The following is a 20,057-nucleotide window of genomic DNA, read 5'->3' on the forward strand; positions in this document are numbered from 1 at the left end:
TACCAGAGCTCCTTAGTGATTGTATTTTTGTCTATATTTTATTTCCTAAAAAGTATGAATTTTTAATTACATAAGTAAGAAAGTACAGTGACCCTTTCCCCCGTCCCCAGTTAACTACCAGTTCAAACCCAGTGCCCTTTCAAATTTTTCATCATGTTTTCCCTTTCTGGTTAGGTTGAACCATGCTAATGTTGTAAAGGCCTGTGATGTTCCTGAGGAATTGAATATTTTAATTAATGGTGTGCCTCTTCTAGCAATGGAATACTGTTCTGGAGGAGATCTTCGGAAGGTAGTGTGGATGTTTTGAGATGATGAGATAGTAAATCATGAATTTTAGCAGAATCACATTCAGTATGCTAACAAAAGAGTCAGAAAATTACAGCCTGACCCTGTTTTTGTAAAGACAATTTTATTGTAGTACAGTCATGATCATTTCTTTACGTATTATCTAGGCTGCTTTCCTGTTAGAGTGGCATATGGCCTGCAAAGCCTAAAGTATTTACTGTTTGGCCCTTTACAGAAAAGGTTTGCCAACTTTTGATTTAGAGCATATATTTTTTTGCTTGTTTATTTATAACAGTATAATAGATGTTAGATGAATATGTCAGTATTCATTTTAAGGTGCTTATAAAAAAGTTACTTTATCTATTGCAAATCTTTTAGTCACATCTCATTTTGAATCTTCCCATGTGGCTGTTTTTATCTATATCTGAGATTTTTTTTTTAACCAAGTTCACACTTTTCCCCCTTTTTCTTTACTTTTATGAGCTTTGTCATCAGTAAGGTACATATTGGATTGGCATGTCCTCAGTATAGATTTGATCATTTTTTCCCTCCTTTGTTTTCTTTTATAATGGTTTATTTTCTCATTTGAATATTCTCTTAGCTTATAGTCATTAATTTATATAGCTATTTTTGCCCAGCAATATCGATCATACACATTTTTAAACTTCTTTTTCTTTTTCTTTAGCTACTCAACAAACCAGAAAATTGCTGTGGACTTAAAGAAAGCCAGATACTTTCTTTACTTAGTGATATAGGTATGTAATCTATATGAAATTATCATTGTAATTTAATGCCCCTTTGGTCCTTAGAAGATTCTGTATTCTTACTACTTGGGAATTAAAGAAAATTGTTGTTATACTACACAAAGCATAGATTTTTTTTTTTTTTTTTAACATCTATAAGAAATCAAAAAACAATATTGATGCTAAATTAAAATTAAGATATTTAAATTTTTTCTTTTTCGGCTAGGCATTTATCTTTGGTTAATTGATACTCTGGTTGCTGTCAAAAGAATGGTGTAAAATGACCTTATTAATTTTTACTCTCTTTCATTAACACAGTAATTTTGTTTACAGTAGAATTGCATCTGTTTTGGGTATAGATTCCAAAGTCTTCTCTTAGGGTGACAATCTCTGTTTAATCAGAATTACTTTTGAAAAATCCCCAAAATAACCAGTACATAGGGTCTTGGAGAAGGAGCCCTAGTTGTGCAGTCGTTAAAGTATTTGGCTGCTAATTGGAAGGTTGGCATTTGAACCCACCAGCTCCTCTACAGGAGAAAAATGTGGCACTCTGCTTCCATAAAGATTTACAGCCTTAGAAATCCTATGGGGCAGTTCTGTTATGTCCCATACAGTCACTATGAGTCAGAATTGACTCGACAGTAATAGGTTTGATTTTGGTAAGCCCTTAGAGGAAGATCAAAAGCCAAGAAATTTAGTTGTGCTTCTTTTCTAGGTCATGGGGCCAAGGTCTAGTTGAAGAGGCTGATTTAAGTGGGAGGAAAAGGCTATAAGGGTAAATATAGGGATTTTCTCAATTGCTTATTTCATTTCTTTTTAATGTTAATGCTCATAAGTTAAATGAGCATACATTTTAATTAATTCTGTAGTATTAGTTAACTTTACCAGATTTTCTGTGAGAAAAATCTGAATTTTTATAACCTTATAATATCATTAGTTGTGTAGTTAAGATGGTCCGTGTAAAGTTGAGTGTCAGCAGATCTGTACAAAATGTGAAATGAATTTATTTTTAACTCAGTGTTTTCTATTACCTCTAAATACATTTTGAACTTTAGGGTCTGGGATTCGATATTTGCATGAAAACAAAATTATACATCGTGACCTAAAACCTGAAAACATAGTTCTTCAGGATGTTGGTGGGAAGGTAGGTAAAACTTGAAGAAATGTTCCTTGTGTGGTTATGTTTGTGTGTCATCTTGGCTGGACCTGGTTGAGTGGCTGGGCAGCTGGTGGTAGTTACTCCCCATGATGAGAGTGGCAGTCAACTCCATGATGGGATCTACCACAAGCAGCTGAGTAGCTGCTTTGGGTATGTGGTCTGCTTCCGTATATAAGCAGCAGCTTTGGGAATGGTCTCTAGCCGGTGACACGCTTGGACCCTGCATGCAGCTGTGTCATTGCTCAGCAACCTGTTATGTTCTGCCGACCTTGGGACTTACAGTGGACTTAGGTTAACGGCCTGCCGTGTGTGGTTTGGTAACATCAGGACTGTGCCTTTTTACTTGTCAATTTTGAGGCTTCTCAGCCCCAGCAGCCAGCAGCTGTCTGAGTGAAGAAATGCCTCTAGCTTCATTGGGCTGGGAGCAGGAGGCAGAGCTGAACTCCAGGGTTGAGGGGCTTTCACCCAGCCCCTAAAGCCTGGCACTTTGGACTTGGACTTAAAGCCTCCAAATTGTAAAAATAAACTCCTGTTTGTTAAGGCCATCCCATTTGTGGTATATTCTTGTCAGAGTGGCTCCAGAATACCTACTGAATATAGTCTCCCTGATGTGGTTGGTCTTTTAGATTTGGTGCTTTTGCTCTGTACCCACAGCGCTCTATACTTTTTCTATCCCAGTCCTCACCACACTGCACTATAGTTGTAAATTAAGCTGTCTCCTTCTCAGCTAAATGGTAGCTCCATTAAAGAAGGAACTGTACCTGTCTTATTTAACTTCTGTTTTTCCAGCGTAATATTTATCAGAGATAGTAGGCAGTGAGTAAATAATTTGTTACTCCTTACTGTTTTGCTCTTATGAAATACATCTACACACACACAATATACACACACATTGTGAGTCAGCTTTAAGAAAAAAAATGTGTGTTTTTTTTTTAATACCATTTTCCTCCCCTAAAGTACTGGCTTCTATATAATCCTAAATAAATCCTTGAAAATAACTGGAAATTGTAAATTGACTCCTGAAATGTTGGTTTTTATCAGAATGATTCAAATTCTTTCTTGCTTCTAGCATGAAAGTTCCATTTCAGTAAAGACTTAAAACTAAGAGTCTTAACCTTGAATTGGTTTTTCCAATCTTACCTGTCTTTCAGTGTTGAATTGAATTGGCAGACTAGTTAGTGAAATTGGTGGGCAGTTGGAGGTGATGGAACTTTGGTGACACTCTTCTCTTAGGAACCTTTCATTTCTCTCTTTTATTTCCAAAGATTTCAGGACATTCTTGAAATGGAGTGGAGTTAGAGAGGTGTTTACTTACATTTGATCAACTTTAAGATGGTTCTTCAAGTTTGGAAGTTACCCTTAACCTCTGTCTTCCAGTTTAATGGGTCAAGCTTATTCTGACTGACTATAGCAAAATAAAAATTAATAGCCAGTCTGTATTTAATTTTTACCATGTGCTAGTCACTGTGCTAAGCTCTTCACCTTCACTATTTCATTGAACCCTGCTAATTTGTTTGCAGTTCCATTATATAGAAAACAGAGGTTAAGTAACAATCGAGATCCCATGGCTAGTAAGTGGTGGAGTTCATAATTGAAACTTGTTACTCCAGAGCCTAAGCTCTTTACCAGCATTTTCTCTACAGCTTTTCTTTTTCAGATTTCTCAACCATTTAAAACATACTTTGTCATATTATTTTATAGATACTGCATAAAATAATTGATCTGGGATATGCCAAAGATGTTGATCAAGGAAGTCTATGTACATCTTTTGTGGGAACACTGCAGTATCTGGTGAGACATATATTTCTTTGAATTTTAGTGTGTACGAGTCTCATTGGTCATGTATATAGTAGTCAGACATAAAGTACTCTTTTCTATACAGTGTTGGTGTTTAAAGCATCTTCTCTTTTCAAGGCCCCAGAGCTCTTTGAGAATAAGCCTTACACAGCCACTGTTGATTATTGGAGCTTTGGGACCATGGTGTTTGAATGTATTGCTGGATATAGGCCTTTTTTGCATCATCTCCAGCCATTTACCTGGTAAGAAATGGAAGTGAACTTTGGCATGCTTAATGGGAATGGAATTTTTTTATTTTTCTCTCTAATTAGGTATGGTTATCTTTTAAAATACACATTGAATAAAGTCTGATGGCAGTAAATCTTAGAGTGTTTGTCAGAATCAGGTTATCAGCTGACAGCTTTTGTTTTATAGGCATGAGAAGATTAAGAAGAAGGATCCAAAGTGTATATTTGCATGTGAAGAGATGACAGGAGAAGTTCGGTTCAGTAGCCATTTACCTCAGCCAAATAACCTTTGTAGGTAAGTGTGTTTTAATTGAGCAATTTGCCCAAGTTTTTCCAGGCTCGTAAGAACAGTAGAGTAGTTGTCTGCCTCAAGTAACATTGTCTAGTTACTTTCTATGATGATGGAAATGTTCTATATCTGTGTTAGCCACTGAGGCTATGAGCACTTGAAAGGTGGCTAGTATTTTAAATTTTATTTACTTTTAATTAATCTGAAGGTAGGTATGTTGTTGTTGTTGTTATGTGCTGTTGAGTTGGACCTGACTCATAGCGACCCCTCCTTGGGTTTCTGAGGCGGTGTCACTACGGAAGTAGATTGCCCAACCTTCCTCCCGAGGAGTGGCTGGTGGGTGGGTTTGAACTGCCCGCCTTCTGATTAGCAGTCAAGTGCCTTAGGTACAACGCTACCAGAGCGCCTTGAAAGTAGGTATAGTGAGTGCTTTATAGGACAGCACAGGTCTAGTGGAAACAAGAACCGTTGCCATTCAATTGATTAGCTTATGTGATAAGAAAATTCTTGGGATAAAGAAGTAAGTGTGGGTTCCATGGAGAATGAAACTGTACTCATCTGTTTGAATTGCCATAAACTAACTTAAATATTTACCACCACTCATCTGTCAGTTTGTCATACTGTGGTGGCTTGTGTGTTGCTCTGAGGCTGGAAGCTGTGCCACTGGTATTTCAATACCAGCAGGGTCACCCAGTGTGGACAGATTTCAGCGGAGCTTCCAGACTAAGATAGACTCGGAAGAAGGAAGGGGCCATCCACTTCTCAAAGAATTGGCCAGTGAAAACTTATCAATAGCAGTGAAACACTGTCTGATACATTACTGGAAAACTTTTTGCATAGCCCTGAAACATTTTCTGATATAGTGCCAAAAGACGAGCCCATCAGGTCGAAAGGCACTCAAAATACAACTAGGGAAGAGCTGCCTCCTGAGTAGAGTCAACCTTAATGATGTGGGTAGAATAAAGCTTTCAGGACTTCCATTTGCTGATGTGGTATGACTCAAAATGGGAAGAAGCAGCTGCAAACGTCCATTAATGATCAGACTGTGGAATGTACAAAGTATGAATCTAGGAAAACTGGAAGTTATGATAAATGAAATGGAACACATGAGCTGAAATGGAGTGGTTTTGGCCATTTTGAATCAGACAACCATATGATCTACTGTGCTAGGAATGACATACTGAAAGAAATGGTGTAGCCTTCATTGACACAAAGAATGTTTCAAGATCTATCCTGAAGTGCAGTGCTGTCAGTGGTAGGATAGTATCCGTGCACCTACAAGAAATACCAGTTAATACTACTATTACTCAAATTTACGCTTCAACCACCAAAGCCAAACACGAAGAAATTGAAGATACTTACCAACTTCTGCAGTCTGAAATTGACCAAATATGCATTCAAGATGTGTGGATTATTACTGGTGATTAGGATGCAAAAATTGGAAACAAAGAAGAATCACTTGTAGTTGGAAAATACGGCCTTGGTGATAGAAATGATGCTGGAGATCTCTTGATAGAATTTTGTAGGACCAATGATTTATTCATTGCAATACCTTTCATCAACAACATAAGTGGAGGCGGTACACATGGACTTAACCAGATGGAGTAAACAAGAATCAGATCAACTACATCTGTGGAAAGAGGCAGTGGTCAGCTTGATATCTTCAGCCAGAACAAGGCCAGGAGCTGACTGTGGAACTTACCATCAACTGCTCATATGTAAGTTCAAGCTGAAGCTGAAGACAATTAAAACAAGTCCACAAGAGCCAAAATATGACCTTAATTATATTCCTCCTGAATTTAGAGACCATTTAAGAATAGATTTGATGCATTGAATACCAATGACTGAAAACCAGAGGAACTGTGGGATGACATAAAGAACATCATCCATGGAGAAAGCACAAGGTCATTAAAAAGACAGGAAAGGAAGAAAAGACCAAAATGGTTGCCAGAAGAGACTCTGAAACTTGCCCTTTAGTGCAGAGTAGCTAAAGCAAATGGAAGAAATGACAAGATAAAAAAGCTGAACAGAAGATTTCAAAGAGCAGTTTGAGAGGACAAAGTCAATTATTATAATGAAATGTACAAAGACCCGGAGTTAGAAAACCAAAAGGGAAGAACACACTCAGCGTTTCTCAAGCTGAAAGAACTAAAGAAAAAATTCAAGCCTCAAGTTGCAATATTGGATGATTCTATGGACAAAATATTGAATGATGCAGGAAACATCAAAAGAAGATGGAAAGAATACACAGAGTCACTGTACCAAAAAGAATTGGTCAATGTTTGTCCATTTCAGGAGGTGGCATATGATGAAGAACCAATGGAACCAGTGAAGGAAAAAGTGGAAGCTACACCAAAGGAATTGGCGACGAACAAGGCTCCAGGAGTTGACAGAATACCTGTTGAGATGTTTCAACTAATGTATTTTGTGCTAGAGGCACTCACTCATCTATTCCAAGAAATTTGGAAGACAGCCAGCCAACTGACTGGAAGAAATCCATATTTTTACCCTTCCAAAGAAAGGTGATCCCACAGAATGTGGAAGTTACTGAACAATATCATTAATAATCCCACACAGGTAGAATCTTGCTGAAGATAATTCAAAAATGGTGGCAGCAGTATACTGACAGAGAACTTTTAGAAATGCAAGTTGGATTCAGAAGAGGACGTGGAATGAGGGAAATCATTGCTGATGTCAGATGGATCTTGGCTGGAAGCAGAGAATGATGTTTACTTGTGGTTTACTGTGCTGGAAGCACAGAAAGATGTTTACTTGTGGTTTACTGACTGTGCAAAAGCACTTGATTGTGTGTACCATAACAAATTATGGATAACATTGAGAAGAATGGAATTCCAGAACACTTAATTGTGCTCATGAAGAACCTGTACATAGACCAGGAGGCTGTTGTTCGAACAGAACAAGGGGACACTGCATGGTTTAAAATGATGAACAGAGTGCGTTGTATCCTATCACCATACCTACTCAATCTGTACGATAAGCAAATAATCCAAGAAGCTGGACTACATGAAGATGAAGAAGAGCATGGCATTGGAATTGGAGAATACTCATTAACAACTTGAAATATGCAGATGACACAACTTTGCTTGCTGAAAGTGAAGATGACTTGACATACTTACTGATGAAGATTAAAGACTACAGTCTGCGGTATGGATTACATCTCAATATAAAGAAAACAAAAATCCTCACAATACAAAAATCCTCACAATTGGATCAATAAGCAGCATCATGATAAATGGAGAAAAGATTGAAGTTGTCAAAGATCTCATATTATTTGGTTCCACAATCAACACCAATGGAAGCAGCAGTCAAGAAATAAGGTGACATATGGCAGTGGGCAAATGTGCTGCAAAAGACCTCTTTAAAGTGCTGAAAAGCACAGATGTCTCTTTGAAGGCTAATGTGTGCCTAACCCATGGTATTTTCACTTGCTTCATACGCATGGCAAGCTGGACAATGGATGAGGAAGACTGAAGAAAAGTTGATGCTTTTGAGTTGTGGTGTTAGTGAAGAATATCGAAGGTACCATGGACTGCCAGAAGAACTAGCAAATCTATCCTGGAGGAAGTACAGCCAGAATTCTTCTTGGCAGTGAGAATGGGCAGACTGACTGACTGACCTCCTTTGGTCAGGTTGTCAGAAGGGACCATTCCTTGGAGGATATCATGCTTGTTAAAGTGGAGGGTCAACGAGAAAAGGGAAGACCCTCAATGAGATGGATTGACACTGGCTGCAATGATGGGCTCAGACAAAAACCAAACCAAACTCACTGCCGTTGAGTCAGATCTGACTCATAGCAACCCCTCCTTGGGTTTCCAAGGTGGTATCACTGTGGAAGTAGATTGCTCAATCTTCCTTCTGAGCAGTGGCTGGTGGGTTTGAACCGCCAGCCTTCTGGTTAGCAGTCAGATGCCTTAGGCATTATGCCACCAGAGCATAGCAAAAATTGTGAGGCTGGCACAGGAACTGGACAGTGTTTCATTCTGTTATATATAGGTTCACTGTGAGTCAGAACTAACTTGACAGCACCTAACAACTACAACTAAAATATCTATTTTTGTTGTTGTTGTTTTATGGAAAAGGTTGGTCCCTGTTACTTCATTACTATTTGAGAATAGGTATAAAATGGTACAGACAGGCATTGGGAAAGAAAATGGCAACCAGTAAAATTATAGGCAGTCTGGTTTATAAAGGAGATAATTTCCTGTGTCTTTTAAGAGTTTGTAGCTCAGTCAGAACAGGTGAATAGGATTCTTTTTTACCTTCCTTTACTGCAAGAAAAGGATGGAAGCCTTTTTAATGATTTTAAAGCAGCACATCCACCAAGTGAGGTGATTATGAACAATTTGTTGCAAGTTGGGCTTGGGGTTGGTTCAATCATTTCAAAGTGAGGGCAGATGACATTAAAACAGGGCTTTGAAGATGGTGGCCAACCACACCCCTTAGAATATGAATGGTTCTCCACAGTCCTGTCTATAATCTGGTCTCATGCATTAGGCTCCTGAAAGGGTTCATTATGCCTCTTCCAAGGCTTCCATTTCAGAGCTTCAACCCATCATTTTTCCCATTTCCATTACTGTGACAAAGCACAAAACTAAAAATTCTAGTCTGTTCCTGTTTCACTTTACCAGCCATGACAGAAATGGTTTGAAAAGTCCTGCATTGAAGGGCAAATAGGAGTTATCTGAAATGAGATGTTTATAACCCATGGATGATGGCCTGTATTTTTTTATATACTGAAGGAAAAATAGAACATGATTTTTACCCTGTTTTTGTATGTTTAGTTTAATAGTAGAACCCATGGAAAACTGGCTACAATTAATGCTGAATTGGGATCCTCAGCAGAGAGGGGGACCCACTGATCTTGTTTCGAAGCAGCCAAGATGTTTTATGTTAATGGATCACATTCTGAATTTGAAGGTTAGTTTTAATGGTGTCTACTTTGTGAGACCTTTTGAAATTAAAGTTTATTTTGAAAATAGCATACATTTATTTTAACAATCTTTCCAGATTTTTCTATTGAAAAAGAAAATATTTATAGAGCTAGTGCTTTTTATTTCTTTAGCAAGCGTTCCGCTTACTTCAGCTTCTAAGGGGTCTTTGATGATTACTCTTTTGAAGTATCTTTTAGATTTTCCACTGTCACCTCATTCACTTAGGTCAGACCGTATTAGACTTGATGTGGTGAGAAAGGTTCCCTCCTAACTTCATGCCTCTGTACGTGCTCCCCTCTCTGTCTTTCATGCAACATGAACTGCTGATCTCATCTTCTGAAATGCCTTGTCATTCTTCTTTCTAAATATTCGAGGGAACAGATGAATACATTTGAGACTTATTCCTCTGCCTTTCTTTTATTTCCTTTCAGCTCAGAGCTTTGGTGAGTGGGATGCCATGCTCACTTACCCTAGTTTGACATAGATCCTGTGTAAAGTAAATGTTCAATGCAGGATTTTCACCCTAAGTTTCTACTGTTGCTGTCAGTGGTAGCTGTCATAGTATGAAATCTGCCGGGGCTGAGAGGGCATGGAAGGTCTCTGTGGTGTACTTGTGTTGTAAGGCTGTCACTTTTGAAGATTCCCTTCCCTGCTCCTCCCCCCCTTTTAAACATAGAAAGTTGTTATATATTAAAGGAAAGCCTTTTATGGTCTGCTAAGAGAAATACTGACAACCCTGTTAGACGTTTGGAGTGTACATGAAGAAAGGATTTAATTTCAGTTTAGCAATACAGTTTGGTATTTCTGTAACACCATTTTTTTTTTTTTTTTTTTTAGGATTTGGGTGAAGATTTACAGAGTAAATTCACTTTTCATACAGCAGTTCACATATACTTTGTCTCATGTCATTGACCAAAATTTACAATGCAGCAGCTCCCCTCCCACTTCCTCCCCATAGTTACCTCCTCCCAGTGTCCATCCCTTCATACTCTTCTGCACCCTGAGAGGCCCATTGTCTGCCAACCCTGTATATGATCTTGGATACACTCTCCATTTAGACATACATAATTGTTTAGCTTGTTCACCCATCTATCCGTCCCTATACCCATGTTTGCTTTCATTGACAACTCAGTATTGTATTTGCAAAGGGGTTCATATTTGTTGTTTGTACTGCCCATGTAACTCTCTCTGTCTTTCTCATCCTCAATGCTGCCATATTGGTCACTCACATTTGGTACATTGCCCTTCTCTTCACCCAAATCAATATTTATCTCTATCTATCTAACAGCATTCCCTCCCCTTCCCTCCCACCCCTGGTAACCAACAAAGAAAACGTCCTCCAATATATAAACCTTTCCTTAACTTTCACAATAACGGACTAATACAATATTTGTCCTTTTGTGACTGACTTATTTCGCTCAGCATAATGTCCTCCAAGTTCATCCACGTTATGCGGTGTTTTGCAGATTCTACATTATTCTTTAGCGTTGCATAGTATTCCATTGTGTGAATGTACCAAAGTTTGGTTATCCATTCCTCAGTTGTTGGACATCTAGGTTGTTTCCAAGTTTTGGCTATTGTAAATAGTGCTGCGATGAACATCGGCGTGCATATATCTGTTCTTGTTATGGCTCTCACTTCTTTAGGGTATATACCTAGTAATGGGATGGCTGGGTCAAATGGTATTTGTATTTCCAACTTTTGAAGGAATTGCCATACTGCTTTCCACAATGGTTGTACCATTTTACAGTCCCACCAGCAGTGTATGAGAGTCCCAATCTCTCCACAACCTCGCCAGCATTTGTTATTTTCTGTCCTGTTGAACTTTGATACTAGTGCTGGAGCAAGATGGTATCTCATTGTTGTTTTGATTTGCATCTCTCTAATAGCTAATGATCGTGAGCATTTCTTCATATGTTTGTTGGCCGCTTGAATATCCTCCTTGGTGAAGTGTCTGTTCATGTCTTCTGCCCATTTTTTAATTGGATTGTTTGTCTTTTTGTTATTGAGGTGTTGGAGTGTTCTATAAATTCTAGAGATAAGTCCCTTGTCAGATACGTTATTACCAAATATTTTTTCCCAATCTGTAGGTTCTCTTTTGACTCTTTTGGAGAAGTCTTTGGAAGCACATAAACATTTAATTTTTAGAAGGTCCCAATCATCTGGCTTCTCTTCTGCTGTTGGTGCATTTTGAATTATGCTTGGTAGTCTATTTATACTAAATATTAGGGCCCTTAAGTTTGAGCCTAAATTTTCCTTGAGAAACTGTATAGTTCTAGGTTTCACATTTAAGTCTTTGATCCATCTGGAGTTTGTTTTTGTGTGTGGTGTGAGGTACAGATCTTGTTTCATTTTTCTGCAAATGGATCTCCAGTTTTGCCAGCACCATTTATTAAACAAACATTCTCTTCCCCACTTAATGGATTTGGGACCTTTGTCAAAGATCAGCTGACGATAGGTCGATGGATCTATAAAACAGAGATCATTTTAATCATTTTCATGTGTCATTCAACATAAGGTACAGAGAAACTGATACATTAATTTGCATAGCTTTTTCAGGAATAGTGGAAGAGAATTTAAAATCATGTTGTATTCAAAAGACTGACCTTCAACTCTTTGGCTGTCTTTGGATACCTGGACAGTGCCCCACCCGACTCAGCCTCTCACTTATTTGGCCTATATCAGATTACTTTTTTAAAATTTTATTGTGATTTGGGGAAAGTTTACAGAGCAAATTCATTTTCCATACAACAGTTCATACACATTTTGTTTCATGATGCTGATTGCAATTCCTGTAATGTAAGAGCTCTTCCTACTTTCTCCCTGTGATTACCTTTTCCCTGGGTCCTTTCCTGTGTATTCCTGCCTCTGAGCTATCTTTCCATGCAAATACTGCCCTTCTGATCTCCCGTGGTTAATTGTTCTAAGGAGTGTACCTATCTAGTATAATGTTCACATTATACACCTGTCTGTTGTTTGGCTGGAAACTACAGGGGTGAGTTCAATTCCAAGCCTGAAGGGTGACTGCGGGCCATAGTCTTGGGGCTTTCAGTAGTCTCTGTCAGACCAGTAAGCCTGGTCATTTTTATGATTTTGAGTTTTGTTGCACATTGTTCTCCCACTCTATCCAGAATGTCCCATTTTGATATCTTTCTGAGTGGTTGACAGTGGTAGCTGGGCACCAACTAGTTCTTCTGGTCTCAGGGTCATGTAGGCTGAGGTTTGTATGGTCTACTAGAAGCCTGGTCTTTTTTATAATTTTGAATTTTGTTGTACATTTTTCTCCCCCTCTATCTAGGATCTCCTACACTGATCCTTTTCTGAGTGGTTGACAGTGGTAGTTGGGCATTATCTAGTTCTTCTGAGCTCAGGGTCATGTAGACTGAGGTTCACATGGTCCACTACTCCCTTGGAGTAATTGTTTCTCTTCCATCAGACTGCTTTTACTGGGACTTTAGGTGAGAGCAGTGAAGTAGTTTTCTTGTCTAACTTTGGGCCCTTGTTGTTGTTGTTGTTATGTGCTGTGGAGTCAAACCCGACTCATAGCGACCCCTCCGTGAGTTTCTGAGGCAATATCACTACAGAAGTAGATTGCCCAACCTTCCTACCGAGGAGTGGCTGGTGGGTTTGAACCGCCAGCCTTTTGGTTAGCAGTCATTTAACTGATCTGGTATTTGATTGAGTTATTTGAAAAATGAGAACATTTTTTTTTTGTTTAAAGAGAGGCCTAGCTTTTCTATTAGAAGATTATTCTTGAAGCATTATGGGGCAGTCAGACAGATAAAAGAGTCAAGCTCTACCAGTTAGCCCCGTGTGATCCCAAACAAGTTATTTAACTTCTTAGAGCCCCGGTTTCTCCCTCATCCCAAAATTGGGTTAGAAGATTAATCAGTGGGAATATTATGTGAAATGTAATGCATTTATTAAATACTTCATAAATGGGAATGTTTTCCTTCCATGTCTAGATATGTCTCTGAGAATAAATTATTGCTTTCTTGAATCGGGATTTTTATTTCTTGATTTTGTTGCATCCTTGGGAAAAAAAAAAAAAAAACTTGGGGCCTGGAATTGAACTGACTTTTGTGGTTTCCAGCCAAAAATAGACAAGTATATATGGTGAACATTTACACCTTGTAGGTATACTTCTTAGAACAGTCAACCATCAGAGAGCAGAAGGGCAGTATTTGTTCAGGGAGATAGCTTAGAAGGCAAGAATGCATAGGAAAGAAGAACACAGGGAAAAGGTAATCACAGGGAGGAAGTGGGAAGAGAGCTGTTACGCTGTAGGGACTACAATCAATATCATGAAACAAAATATGTATGAACTGTTGTGTAGAAAATGAATTTGCTCTAAAATTTCACCCAAATCACAATTTAAAAAAAACTAACTCACTCACTATCATTGAATAAATTCTGACTCATAGAGGCCCCCATTGTTGTTTCCAAAGCTGTAAATCTTTTTGAAAGCAGACTGCCTCATCTTTCTTCCATAGAACAGCTGGTGGGTTCAAACCAGCGACCTTTTCATTAGCAGCCACATGCTTCAACCACTACACCACCAGAGCTCCTTTATATCCTTAGAACTTTGGAATTTTATTTGTTGGAATTAACCTCTGTTGTAGTAGAAAATTAAATTCTGCTTTTCAGTTTTCAGAATGTCACTATAATTATCAAAGCAGATTTCACTCTGGAGAATGTTGAACCTTGTTTAGTGCAGAAATAATGAATGCCTTTTTACTCACATTCCCCTTATAGTACTTAGCACTGAATCTTTCACGTAGCAAGTGATTGATAATCCTTTATCTTTTTTCTTATTTATACAGATAGTGCACATTCTCAATATGACTTCTGCAAAGATAATTTCTTTTTTGTTGCCTCCTGATGAAAGTCTTCATTCACTACAGTCTCGTATTGAGCGTGAGACTGGAATAAGCACTGGTTCTCAAGAGCTGCTTTCAGAGACGGGAATTTCTTTGGACCCTCGGAAACCAGCCTCTCAATGTGTCCTAGATGGAGTTGTAAGAGACTTCTAAACTCTGTTTGCATAAAGAGATTGCATGCCCTGCATTTTTTGATTATATACTTGGAGTTTCTGGGGTAGTTGGTGCATATCTTATAATTTTTTTAGTTTTATCCTACTCATTACTTTTATCACTGCTTTGCAAGATGAAGAAGGTATAAATGGAACATTTGTTGTTTTGAACTTTGTATTACTTTCTCATTGGTGGCAGTTCTGTCCTCCCTCTTTCTTTTCCTTCTTGTACTTGAACCCTAAACCTGTTCCTGTTGAGCTGATTCCCACTCATAGCAACACTGTAGGACAGAGTAGAACTGTCCCATAGGGTTTCCAAGGCTGTAAATCTTCACAGAAGCAGACTGCCACATCTTTCTCCCATGGAGTGGTGGGATTGAATTACCAACCTTTCAGTTAACAGCCAAGTGCTTAACCACTGTGCCACCAAGGCTTCTCTTACTTGAAGCCTAAACCAAAAACCAAACCAGACGCATTGCCATTGAGTTGATTCCATTCCATAGTGAGCCGTAGGACAGAGTAGAACTGCCCTATAGGGTTTCCAAGGCTGTAAATCTTTACAGAAGCAGATTGCCTTATCTTTCTTCTATGGAGTAGCTGGTGGGTTCAAACCACTGACCTTTTTGTTAGCAGCCAAATGCTTTACCGCTGCTTCATCAGAGCTCCTTACGTGAAGCCTAACAGCTTGAAATTAGGCATGCTGTCTAAGCCCTGCCTGAGGATATGTGGATGGTAAAATATGATTGTGGCCAAGACATTTTTCTTTTTATTACTTTATTAAGGAGTATTTTACATATCATGTAATTCACCCATTCCAAGTGTACAATTCAGTTATATTTTTTAGTAAATTTACCAAGGTATGCAGGCATAACCATAAATTGGTTTTAAAACATTTCCATCATTGCATTATGATCCCTCATGTCCATTAACTGTTAGTGCCCATCTGCTTGACCCAGGGAACCACTAATCTTTCTTTATAGATTTGCTTTTCCTGCACATTTTCTATAAATGGAATTGTATGATATGTAGTGTCTTACATCTGGCTTCTTTCACTTCCCATTTTGTTTTTGAGGTTCACATTCCTGTTGATTACTGAATCATATTTCCATTGTATGGCTATAGGGGGTTATCACTTTTTGCTTTTGTCCTTTTGGGTCTGGTAATAATGTCTTTTACTTTAGCCCATACCATAATTTTTTATTTTTTCTAAACAAAAATAAACTCACTGTTGTCGAGTAAAATCTGACTCATAGTGACCCCTCCTTGGGTTTCTGAGGCAGTATCTCTAAGGAAGTAGATTGCCCAGTCTTCCTTCCCGGGTGGGTTTGAACCACCAGCCTTCTGGTTAACAGTCACATGCCTTAAACTGAAAAACCAAACTCACTGCCATCGAGTCAGATCCTACTCATAGTGACCCCTCCTTGGGTTTTCGAGGCAGTATCACTATGGAAGTAGATTGCCCAACTTTCCTTCCGAGAAGTGGCTGGTGGGTTTGAACTGCCAGCCTTCTGGTTAGCAGTCAAATCCTTTAGGCACTACACCACCAGAGCTCCTTCATATACCTTAGGCACTATAAAAATTAGACCCTAAATCTGTGGGGTTATGCTAATGCACATTAGCTCTTCATTTGTATTTCAATGTAGGAAATCTAGTGCTTAATTCTTTAGAGAACCTAGGATTTTTGAGGATCTTAGTAGAATTTTAATTGTTGGTATCTTTTTCAGAGAGGCTGTGATAGCTATATGGTTTATTTGTTTGATAAAAGCAAGACTGTGTATGAAGGCCCATTTGCTTCCAGAAGTTTATCTGACTGTGTAAATTATATTGGTAAGTATAGTGTGTTTATTGCTGAGCTTATATCTGAAATAATACAATTTTGACTCTGACAGGATCATAGGCATTCCCTGGGTTACAAACACCCAATGTCCAAGTCACAGACAACTCTAAACCAAGCCAAACTCACTGCTGTTAATTTTGACTCATAGTGACCACCACTGGGTTTCCAAGGCTATAACTCTTCAAGGAAGCAGATTGCCCATCTTTCTTCGATGGAGCAGCTGGTGGGTTCAAACCACTGACCTTTTGGTTAGCAGCCAAATGGCTTAACCACTCTACCGCCAGAGCTCAGACAACTGTTTTCCCCTTACTTAGAAATGATTAACTGAGCCCCTTCTTGAATGAGTCCCTACTAAATTGAACCATACCTACTTGCAATAAATTCTTGATCAGTCACCTTCACTTGCTGTACCATCAAGTCGATTTTGACTTACTACGTTACATTTAGTTGTTATATCTTTTTAGACTTATCTTGGCTATGACAGTTTCTCAAGACTTTCCTTATATTTTTATGACTTTAACAGTTTTATGGAGTGCTGGTCAGATATTTTATAGGGTGACCCTGTATTGGGATTTGATGTCTTTTTCCCCCTTATGATTAGACTGAGTATTCAGTGTTCAGTAATGGTAACAAACTGAGGTTATAGGTTATATGTTTTTGAGAGAAAGATCTAGAGCTCAAGTACCATTTTCATCACATCATATCAAGGTTTATTATTGTGTGCCTTTGAGTTAATTACTCATAGCAACCCTCTATGACAGAGTAGAACTGCCCCATAGGATTTTTTAGGCTGTAAATCTTTATAGAAACGGATTGGCAGATCTTCTCCTATAGAGCTACTCATGGTTAACAGCTGAGCACTTAACCATTGAGCTACTAGGAATCTGTTTTTGCGGTACATACTTCAGCATGGTTTATGACTGTTGGTATGACCTTGCTCACCTGGCTGAGATAGTGTTTGTTAGGTTAGTCTTTTCTCTCTCCATACTGTACTCTTGGGAAGGAACTCACTATGTACAGCCTACGCTTAAGGAGTTGTAAGTTAGGTTCCCCCTTCTTTAGAATAGAGTATCTACATAATTTATTAAGAGTTTTCTGCAAATTTGTCTTTTCTTCCTCATTTATCAATTTATTCAATCTGTATGAACTCATAGGTATTTATTTTATACTTTGGATTATAATCCAGGAAAATACTTATTTCATTGCTTGAATTATTCAGCATTCGTCTTTGGGAGCTTTCAGTTGGTTCCTGTGCCCCTTTGACGTACACTCCATCAGTATGGGTTTGTTCAGTTGGTTGCTTGGTTTTCTAAGCACTTCCTTATTTTCTGGCCCTGAAGTATCCTCTAGGCTCATCTTGTATATTTCCTGCCCTAGTCCTGGAATCCCATTTCTCCAAAGAGAATGATAACTGAGACTGAGGTCTGGGCTTTGAATATGCATGTTGCTACTGTGGTGCTGTTTCTTTCAGGCTCTCCAAATTTACTTTTTGAAGTTTTGGTTTTCTTTTTGTCAACTCCTCCTCCTTCCCCAGACTTCTTTAAAGAGTGTTTTTTTTGGGGGTGGGGGGAGGTCTGCTATGAGAAACCATAAGAGAAAGTGTGGGTATGTTGGAATAGAAGAATGGTTAATTAGGGCTGGTAATAATTATTAGGGGAAGTAGAGATTTTTTTCCAGATACATAGCTTTATATTTTGAGGTCTCCTTCAAATAATATGTTTTTGCAATGTGAACACTAGTGTGGCAGGTTCTACTTAAAAATTCTCTGAAGATTTTCCTTAGAATAGTAGAAGACACACTTGCCACCTTAAAGTATAGGGTGGATCTCTTTAAGTCTTGAGAATTTCTTAATGTTAAAATGAAATTACTTTGAAACTATCATATACCTGCATTGGTTTATAAAAGCAGCATTCCCTTCATCAAAGAAAGGGCAAGAGATCATCATAAATAGATAATGTCATAAGTCTGACATTGAAGAAAGTATATCCTATTAGACAACCATTCATCCTGCATGCTTTGCTGAAGCTGGGTCAGTGGTCCAGGAGATGAAATTTATTAGAAGCAGAGAAGATCGTGGTGGATTGTGGAGGCAATGAGACTTCATCTAGAGCTTGAAATAAATAAAGACTTTGTTTTGATGGAAAGAAAAGAGTGTTCCAGGCTGGGGAGAAGCAAGAACAAGAGGACAGATACAGCAAGCTCCACGTTGTACCTGGAATAGGGTTGTGTACTGAAAGTATTCAGTATTCAGTAATGGTAACAAATGATTGTTTATAGGACCTATGGTAATGCTACTTGCATGGCCAGGGTATCACAGAAGATAATAAATGAACACCTCAGATGTTAAAAACTAATTCTCCATTGAAGGAATTGGCAACTAATGTTACGAAACAAAATGTGTGTAAATTGTTGAATGGAAAACTAATTCTGTGTAAACTTTCACCCAAACAACAACAAAAGTGACTCCTCCCTCTCCCTTTTTCCCATCTTCTTGCATATAGTACAAGATAGCAAAATACAGCTACCAATTATACAGTTGCGTAAAGTGTGGGCCGAAGCAGTGCATTATGTGTCTGGGCTGAAAGAAGACTACAGCAGGCTCTTTCAGGGACAAAGAGCAGCAATGTAAGTGGATCCTGTTGTTTATAACTACCACGTCATGTGTTTTGTATGCCCAGGCATTGATCTTTCCAATTTCGACCTATCAGTGTTCTGTGTAGTATTTAAAAATGGGGCTAGTTGGTATGTTCTGATCAGACTTAAAAGAATTCTTGCAAATAGTCTGAAAACATCCAATTGCAATGGCTTGAGAGTAGAACGGTTTTAATATAAGAAGATTGTTTTATGGTAGATTGTCACAGGAGAAAGTTTTTAAAGACCAGATTCTAGAGATCAGCTACTTTTTATAGATTGATAATCATAATTGGGGTGTGAGCTGATGGCAACTTAAGTTTTTAAATTTTTGTCTCATGTTTTGTTTCTGATATGGTGATAATATCTTTTTTTTGTTGTTGTTATGGTTTAGGTTAAGTCTTCTTAGATACAATGCTAACTTGACAAAAATGAAGAACACTTTGATCTCAGCATCTCAGCAACTGAAAGCAAAATTAGAGTTTTTCCACAAAAGCATTCAGCTTGACTTGGAGAGATATAGTGAGCAGATGACTTATGGAATATGTGAGTGCATGGGTAATGTGCTTGAAAGGGTCACTAGTCTCTTGGAGCCATCTGCTGTTAGCCATTTCCTGAGATAATCACTTTGGAAGAACAGACAGGACAACTCAAATCATTATGAAAACCACACTGTCGTCAAGTCAGTTCCGACTCATAGCGACCCTTTCTTGGGTTTCCGAAGCAGTGTCACTACAGAAGTAGATTGCCTAACCTTCATTCCGAGGAGTGGCTGGTGGGTTTTGAACCGCCAGCCTTCTGGTTAGCAGTCAAGTGCCTTAGGCACTATGCCAGCAGAGCTCCTCCAGCTCATCATAAACCATGGCTTTATCTTGAATGTTAGCTCTCCTTTTTTTTAAAACCTAATCGAGAACTTAACCCCCCCCCCCCATGATTGGACTAAAATTATTTGGCTCCAGAAAAATGTAGAGGCAATTTAAAAATCTGAATATTAAGCCTCATTTCAAAAATAGACTCAACCTTTCTACTGGGTTGACTTCTTAGGGGAGTCTTAAGCTACTTGCCTTTCTGTAACTAATAAATAATTCTAGGGTTGTGTTTCTCT

The 20,057-nt window shown here is 38.4% G+C and overlaps 1 protein-coding gene across 1 annotated transcript in view; it reads left to right on the top strand.

Annotated features, from left to right (window-relative positions):
• The window catches only part of CHUK (component of inhibitor of nuclear factor kappa B kinase complex), a 44,485-nt gene that overhangs the window by 7,547 nt on the left and 16,881 nt on the right, over window positions 1–20,057 (top strand). The window contains exons 3-13 of the mRNA XM_007939964.2: window positions 175–289; window positions 971–1,040; window positions 2,084–2,172; window positions 3,889–3,978; window positions 4,102–4,226; window positions 4,399–4,506; window positions 9,303–9,438; window positions 14,276–14,470; window positions 16,209–16,311; window positions 18,823–18,946; window positions 19,347–19,498. Of these exons, the coding sequence (XP_007938155.1) occupies window positions 175–289; window positions 971–1,040; window positions 2,084–2,172; window positions 3,889–3,978; window positions 4,102–4,226; window positions 4,399–4,506; window positions 9,303–9,438; window positions 14,276–14,470; window positions 16,209–16,311; window positions 18,823–18,946; window positions 19,347–19,498 (1,307 nt within the window). The remainder of the gene's footprint in view (window positions 1–174; window positions 290–970; window positions 1,041–2,083; window positions 2,173–3,888; window positions 3,979–4,101; window positions 4,227–4,398; window positions 4,507–9,302; window positions 9,439–14,275; window positions 14,471–16,208; window positions 16,312–18,822; window positions 18,947–19,346; window positions 19,499–20,057) is intronic.

The sequence above is a fragment of the Orycteropus afer genome, unplaced genomic scaffold, assembly GCF_000298275.1.
Source record: "Orycteropus afer afer isolate SDZICR_OR568_19922 unplaced genomic scaffold, OryAfe1.0 scaffold00064, whole genome shotgun sequence".
Classification (NCBI taxonomy): Eukaryota; Metazoa; Chordata; class Mammalia; order Tubulidentata; family Orycteropodidae; genus Orycteropus; species Orycteropus afer.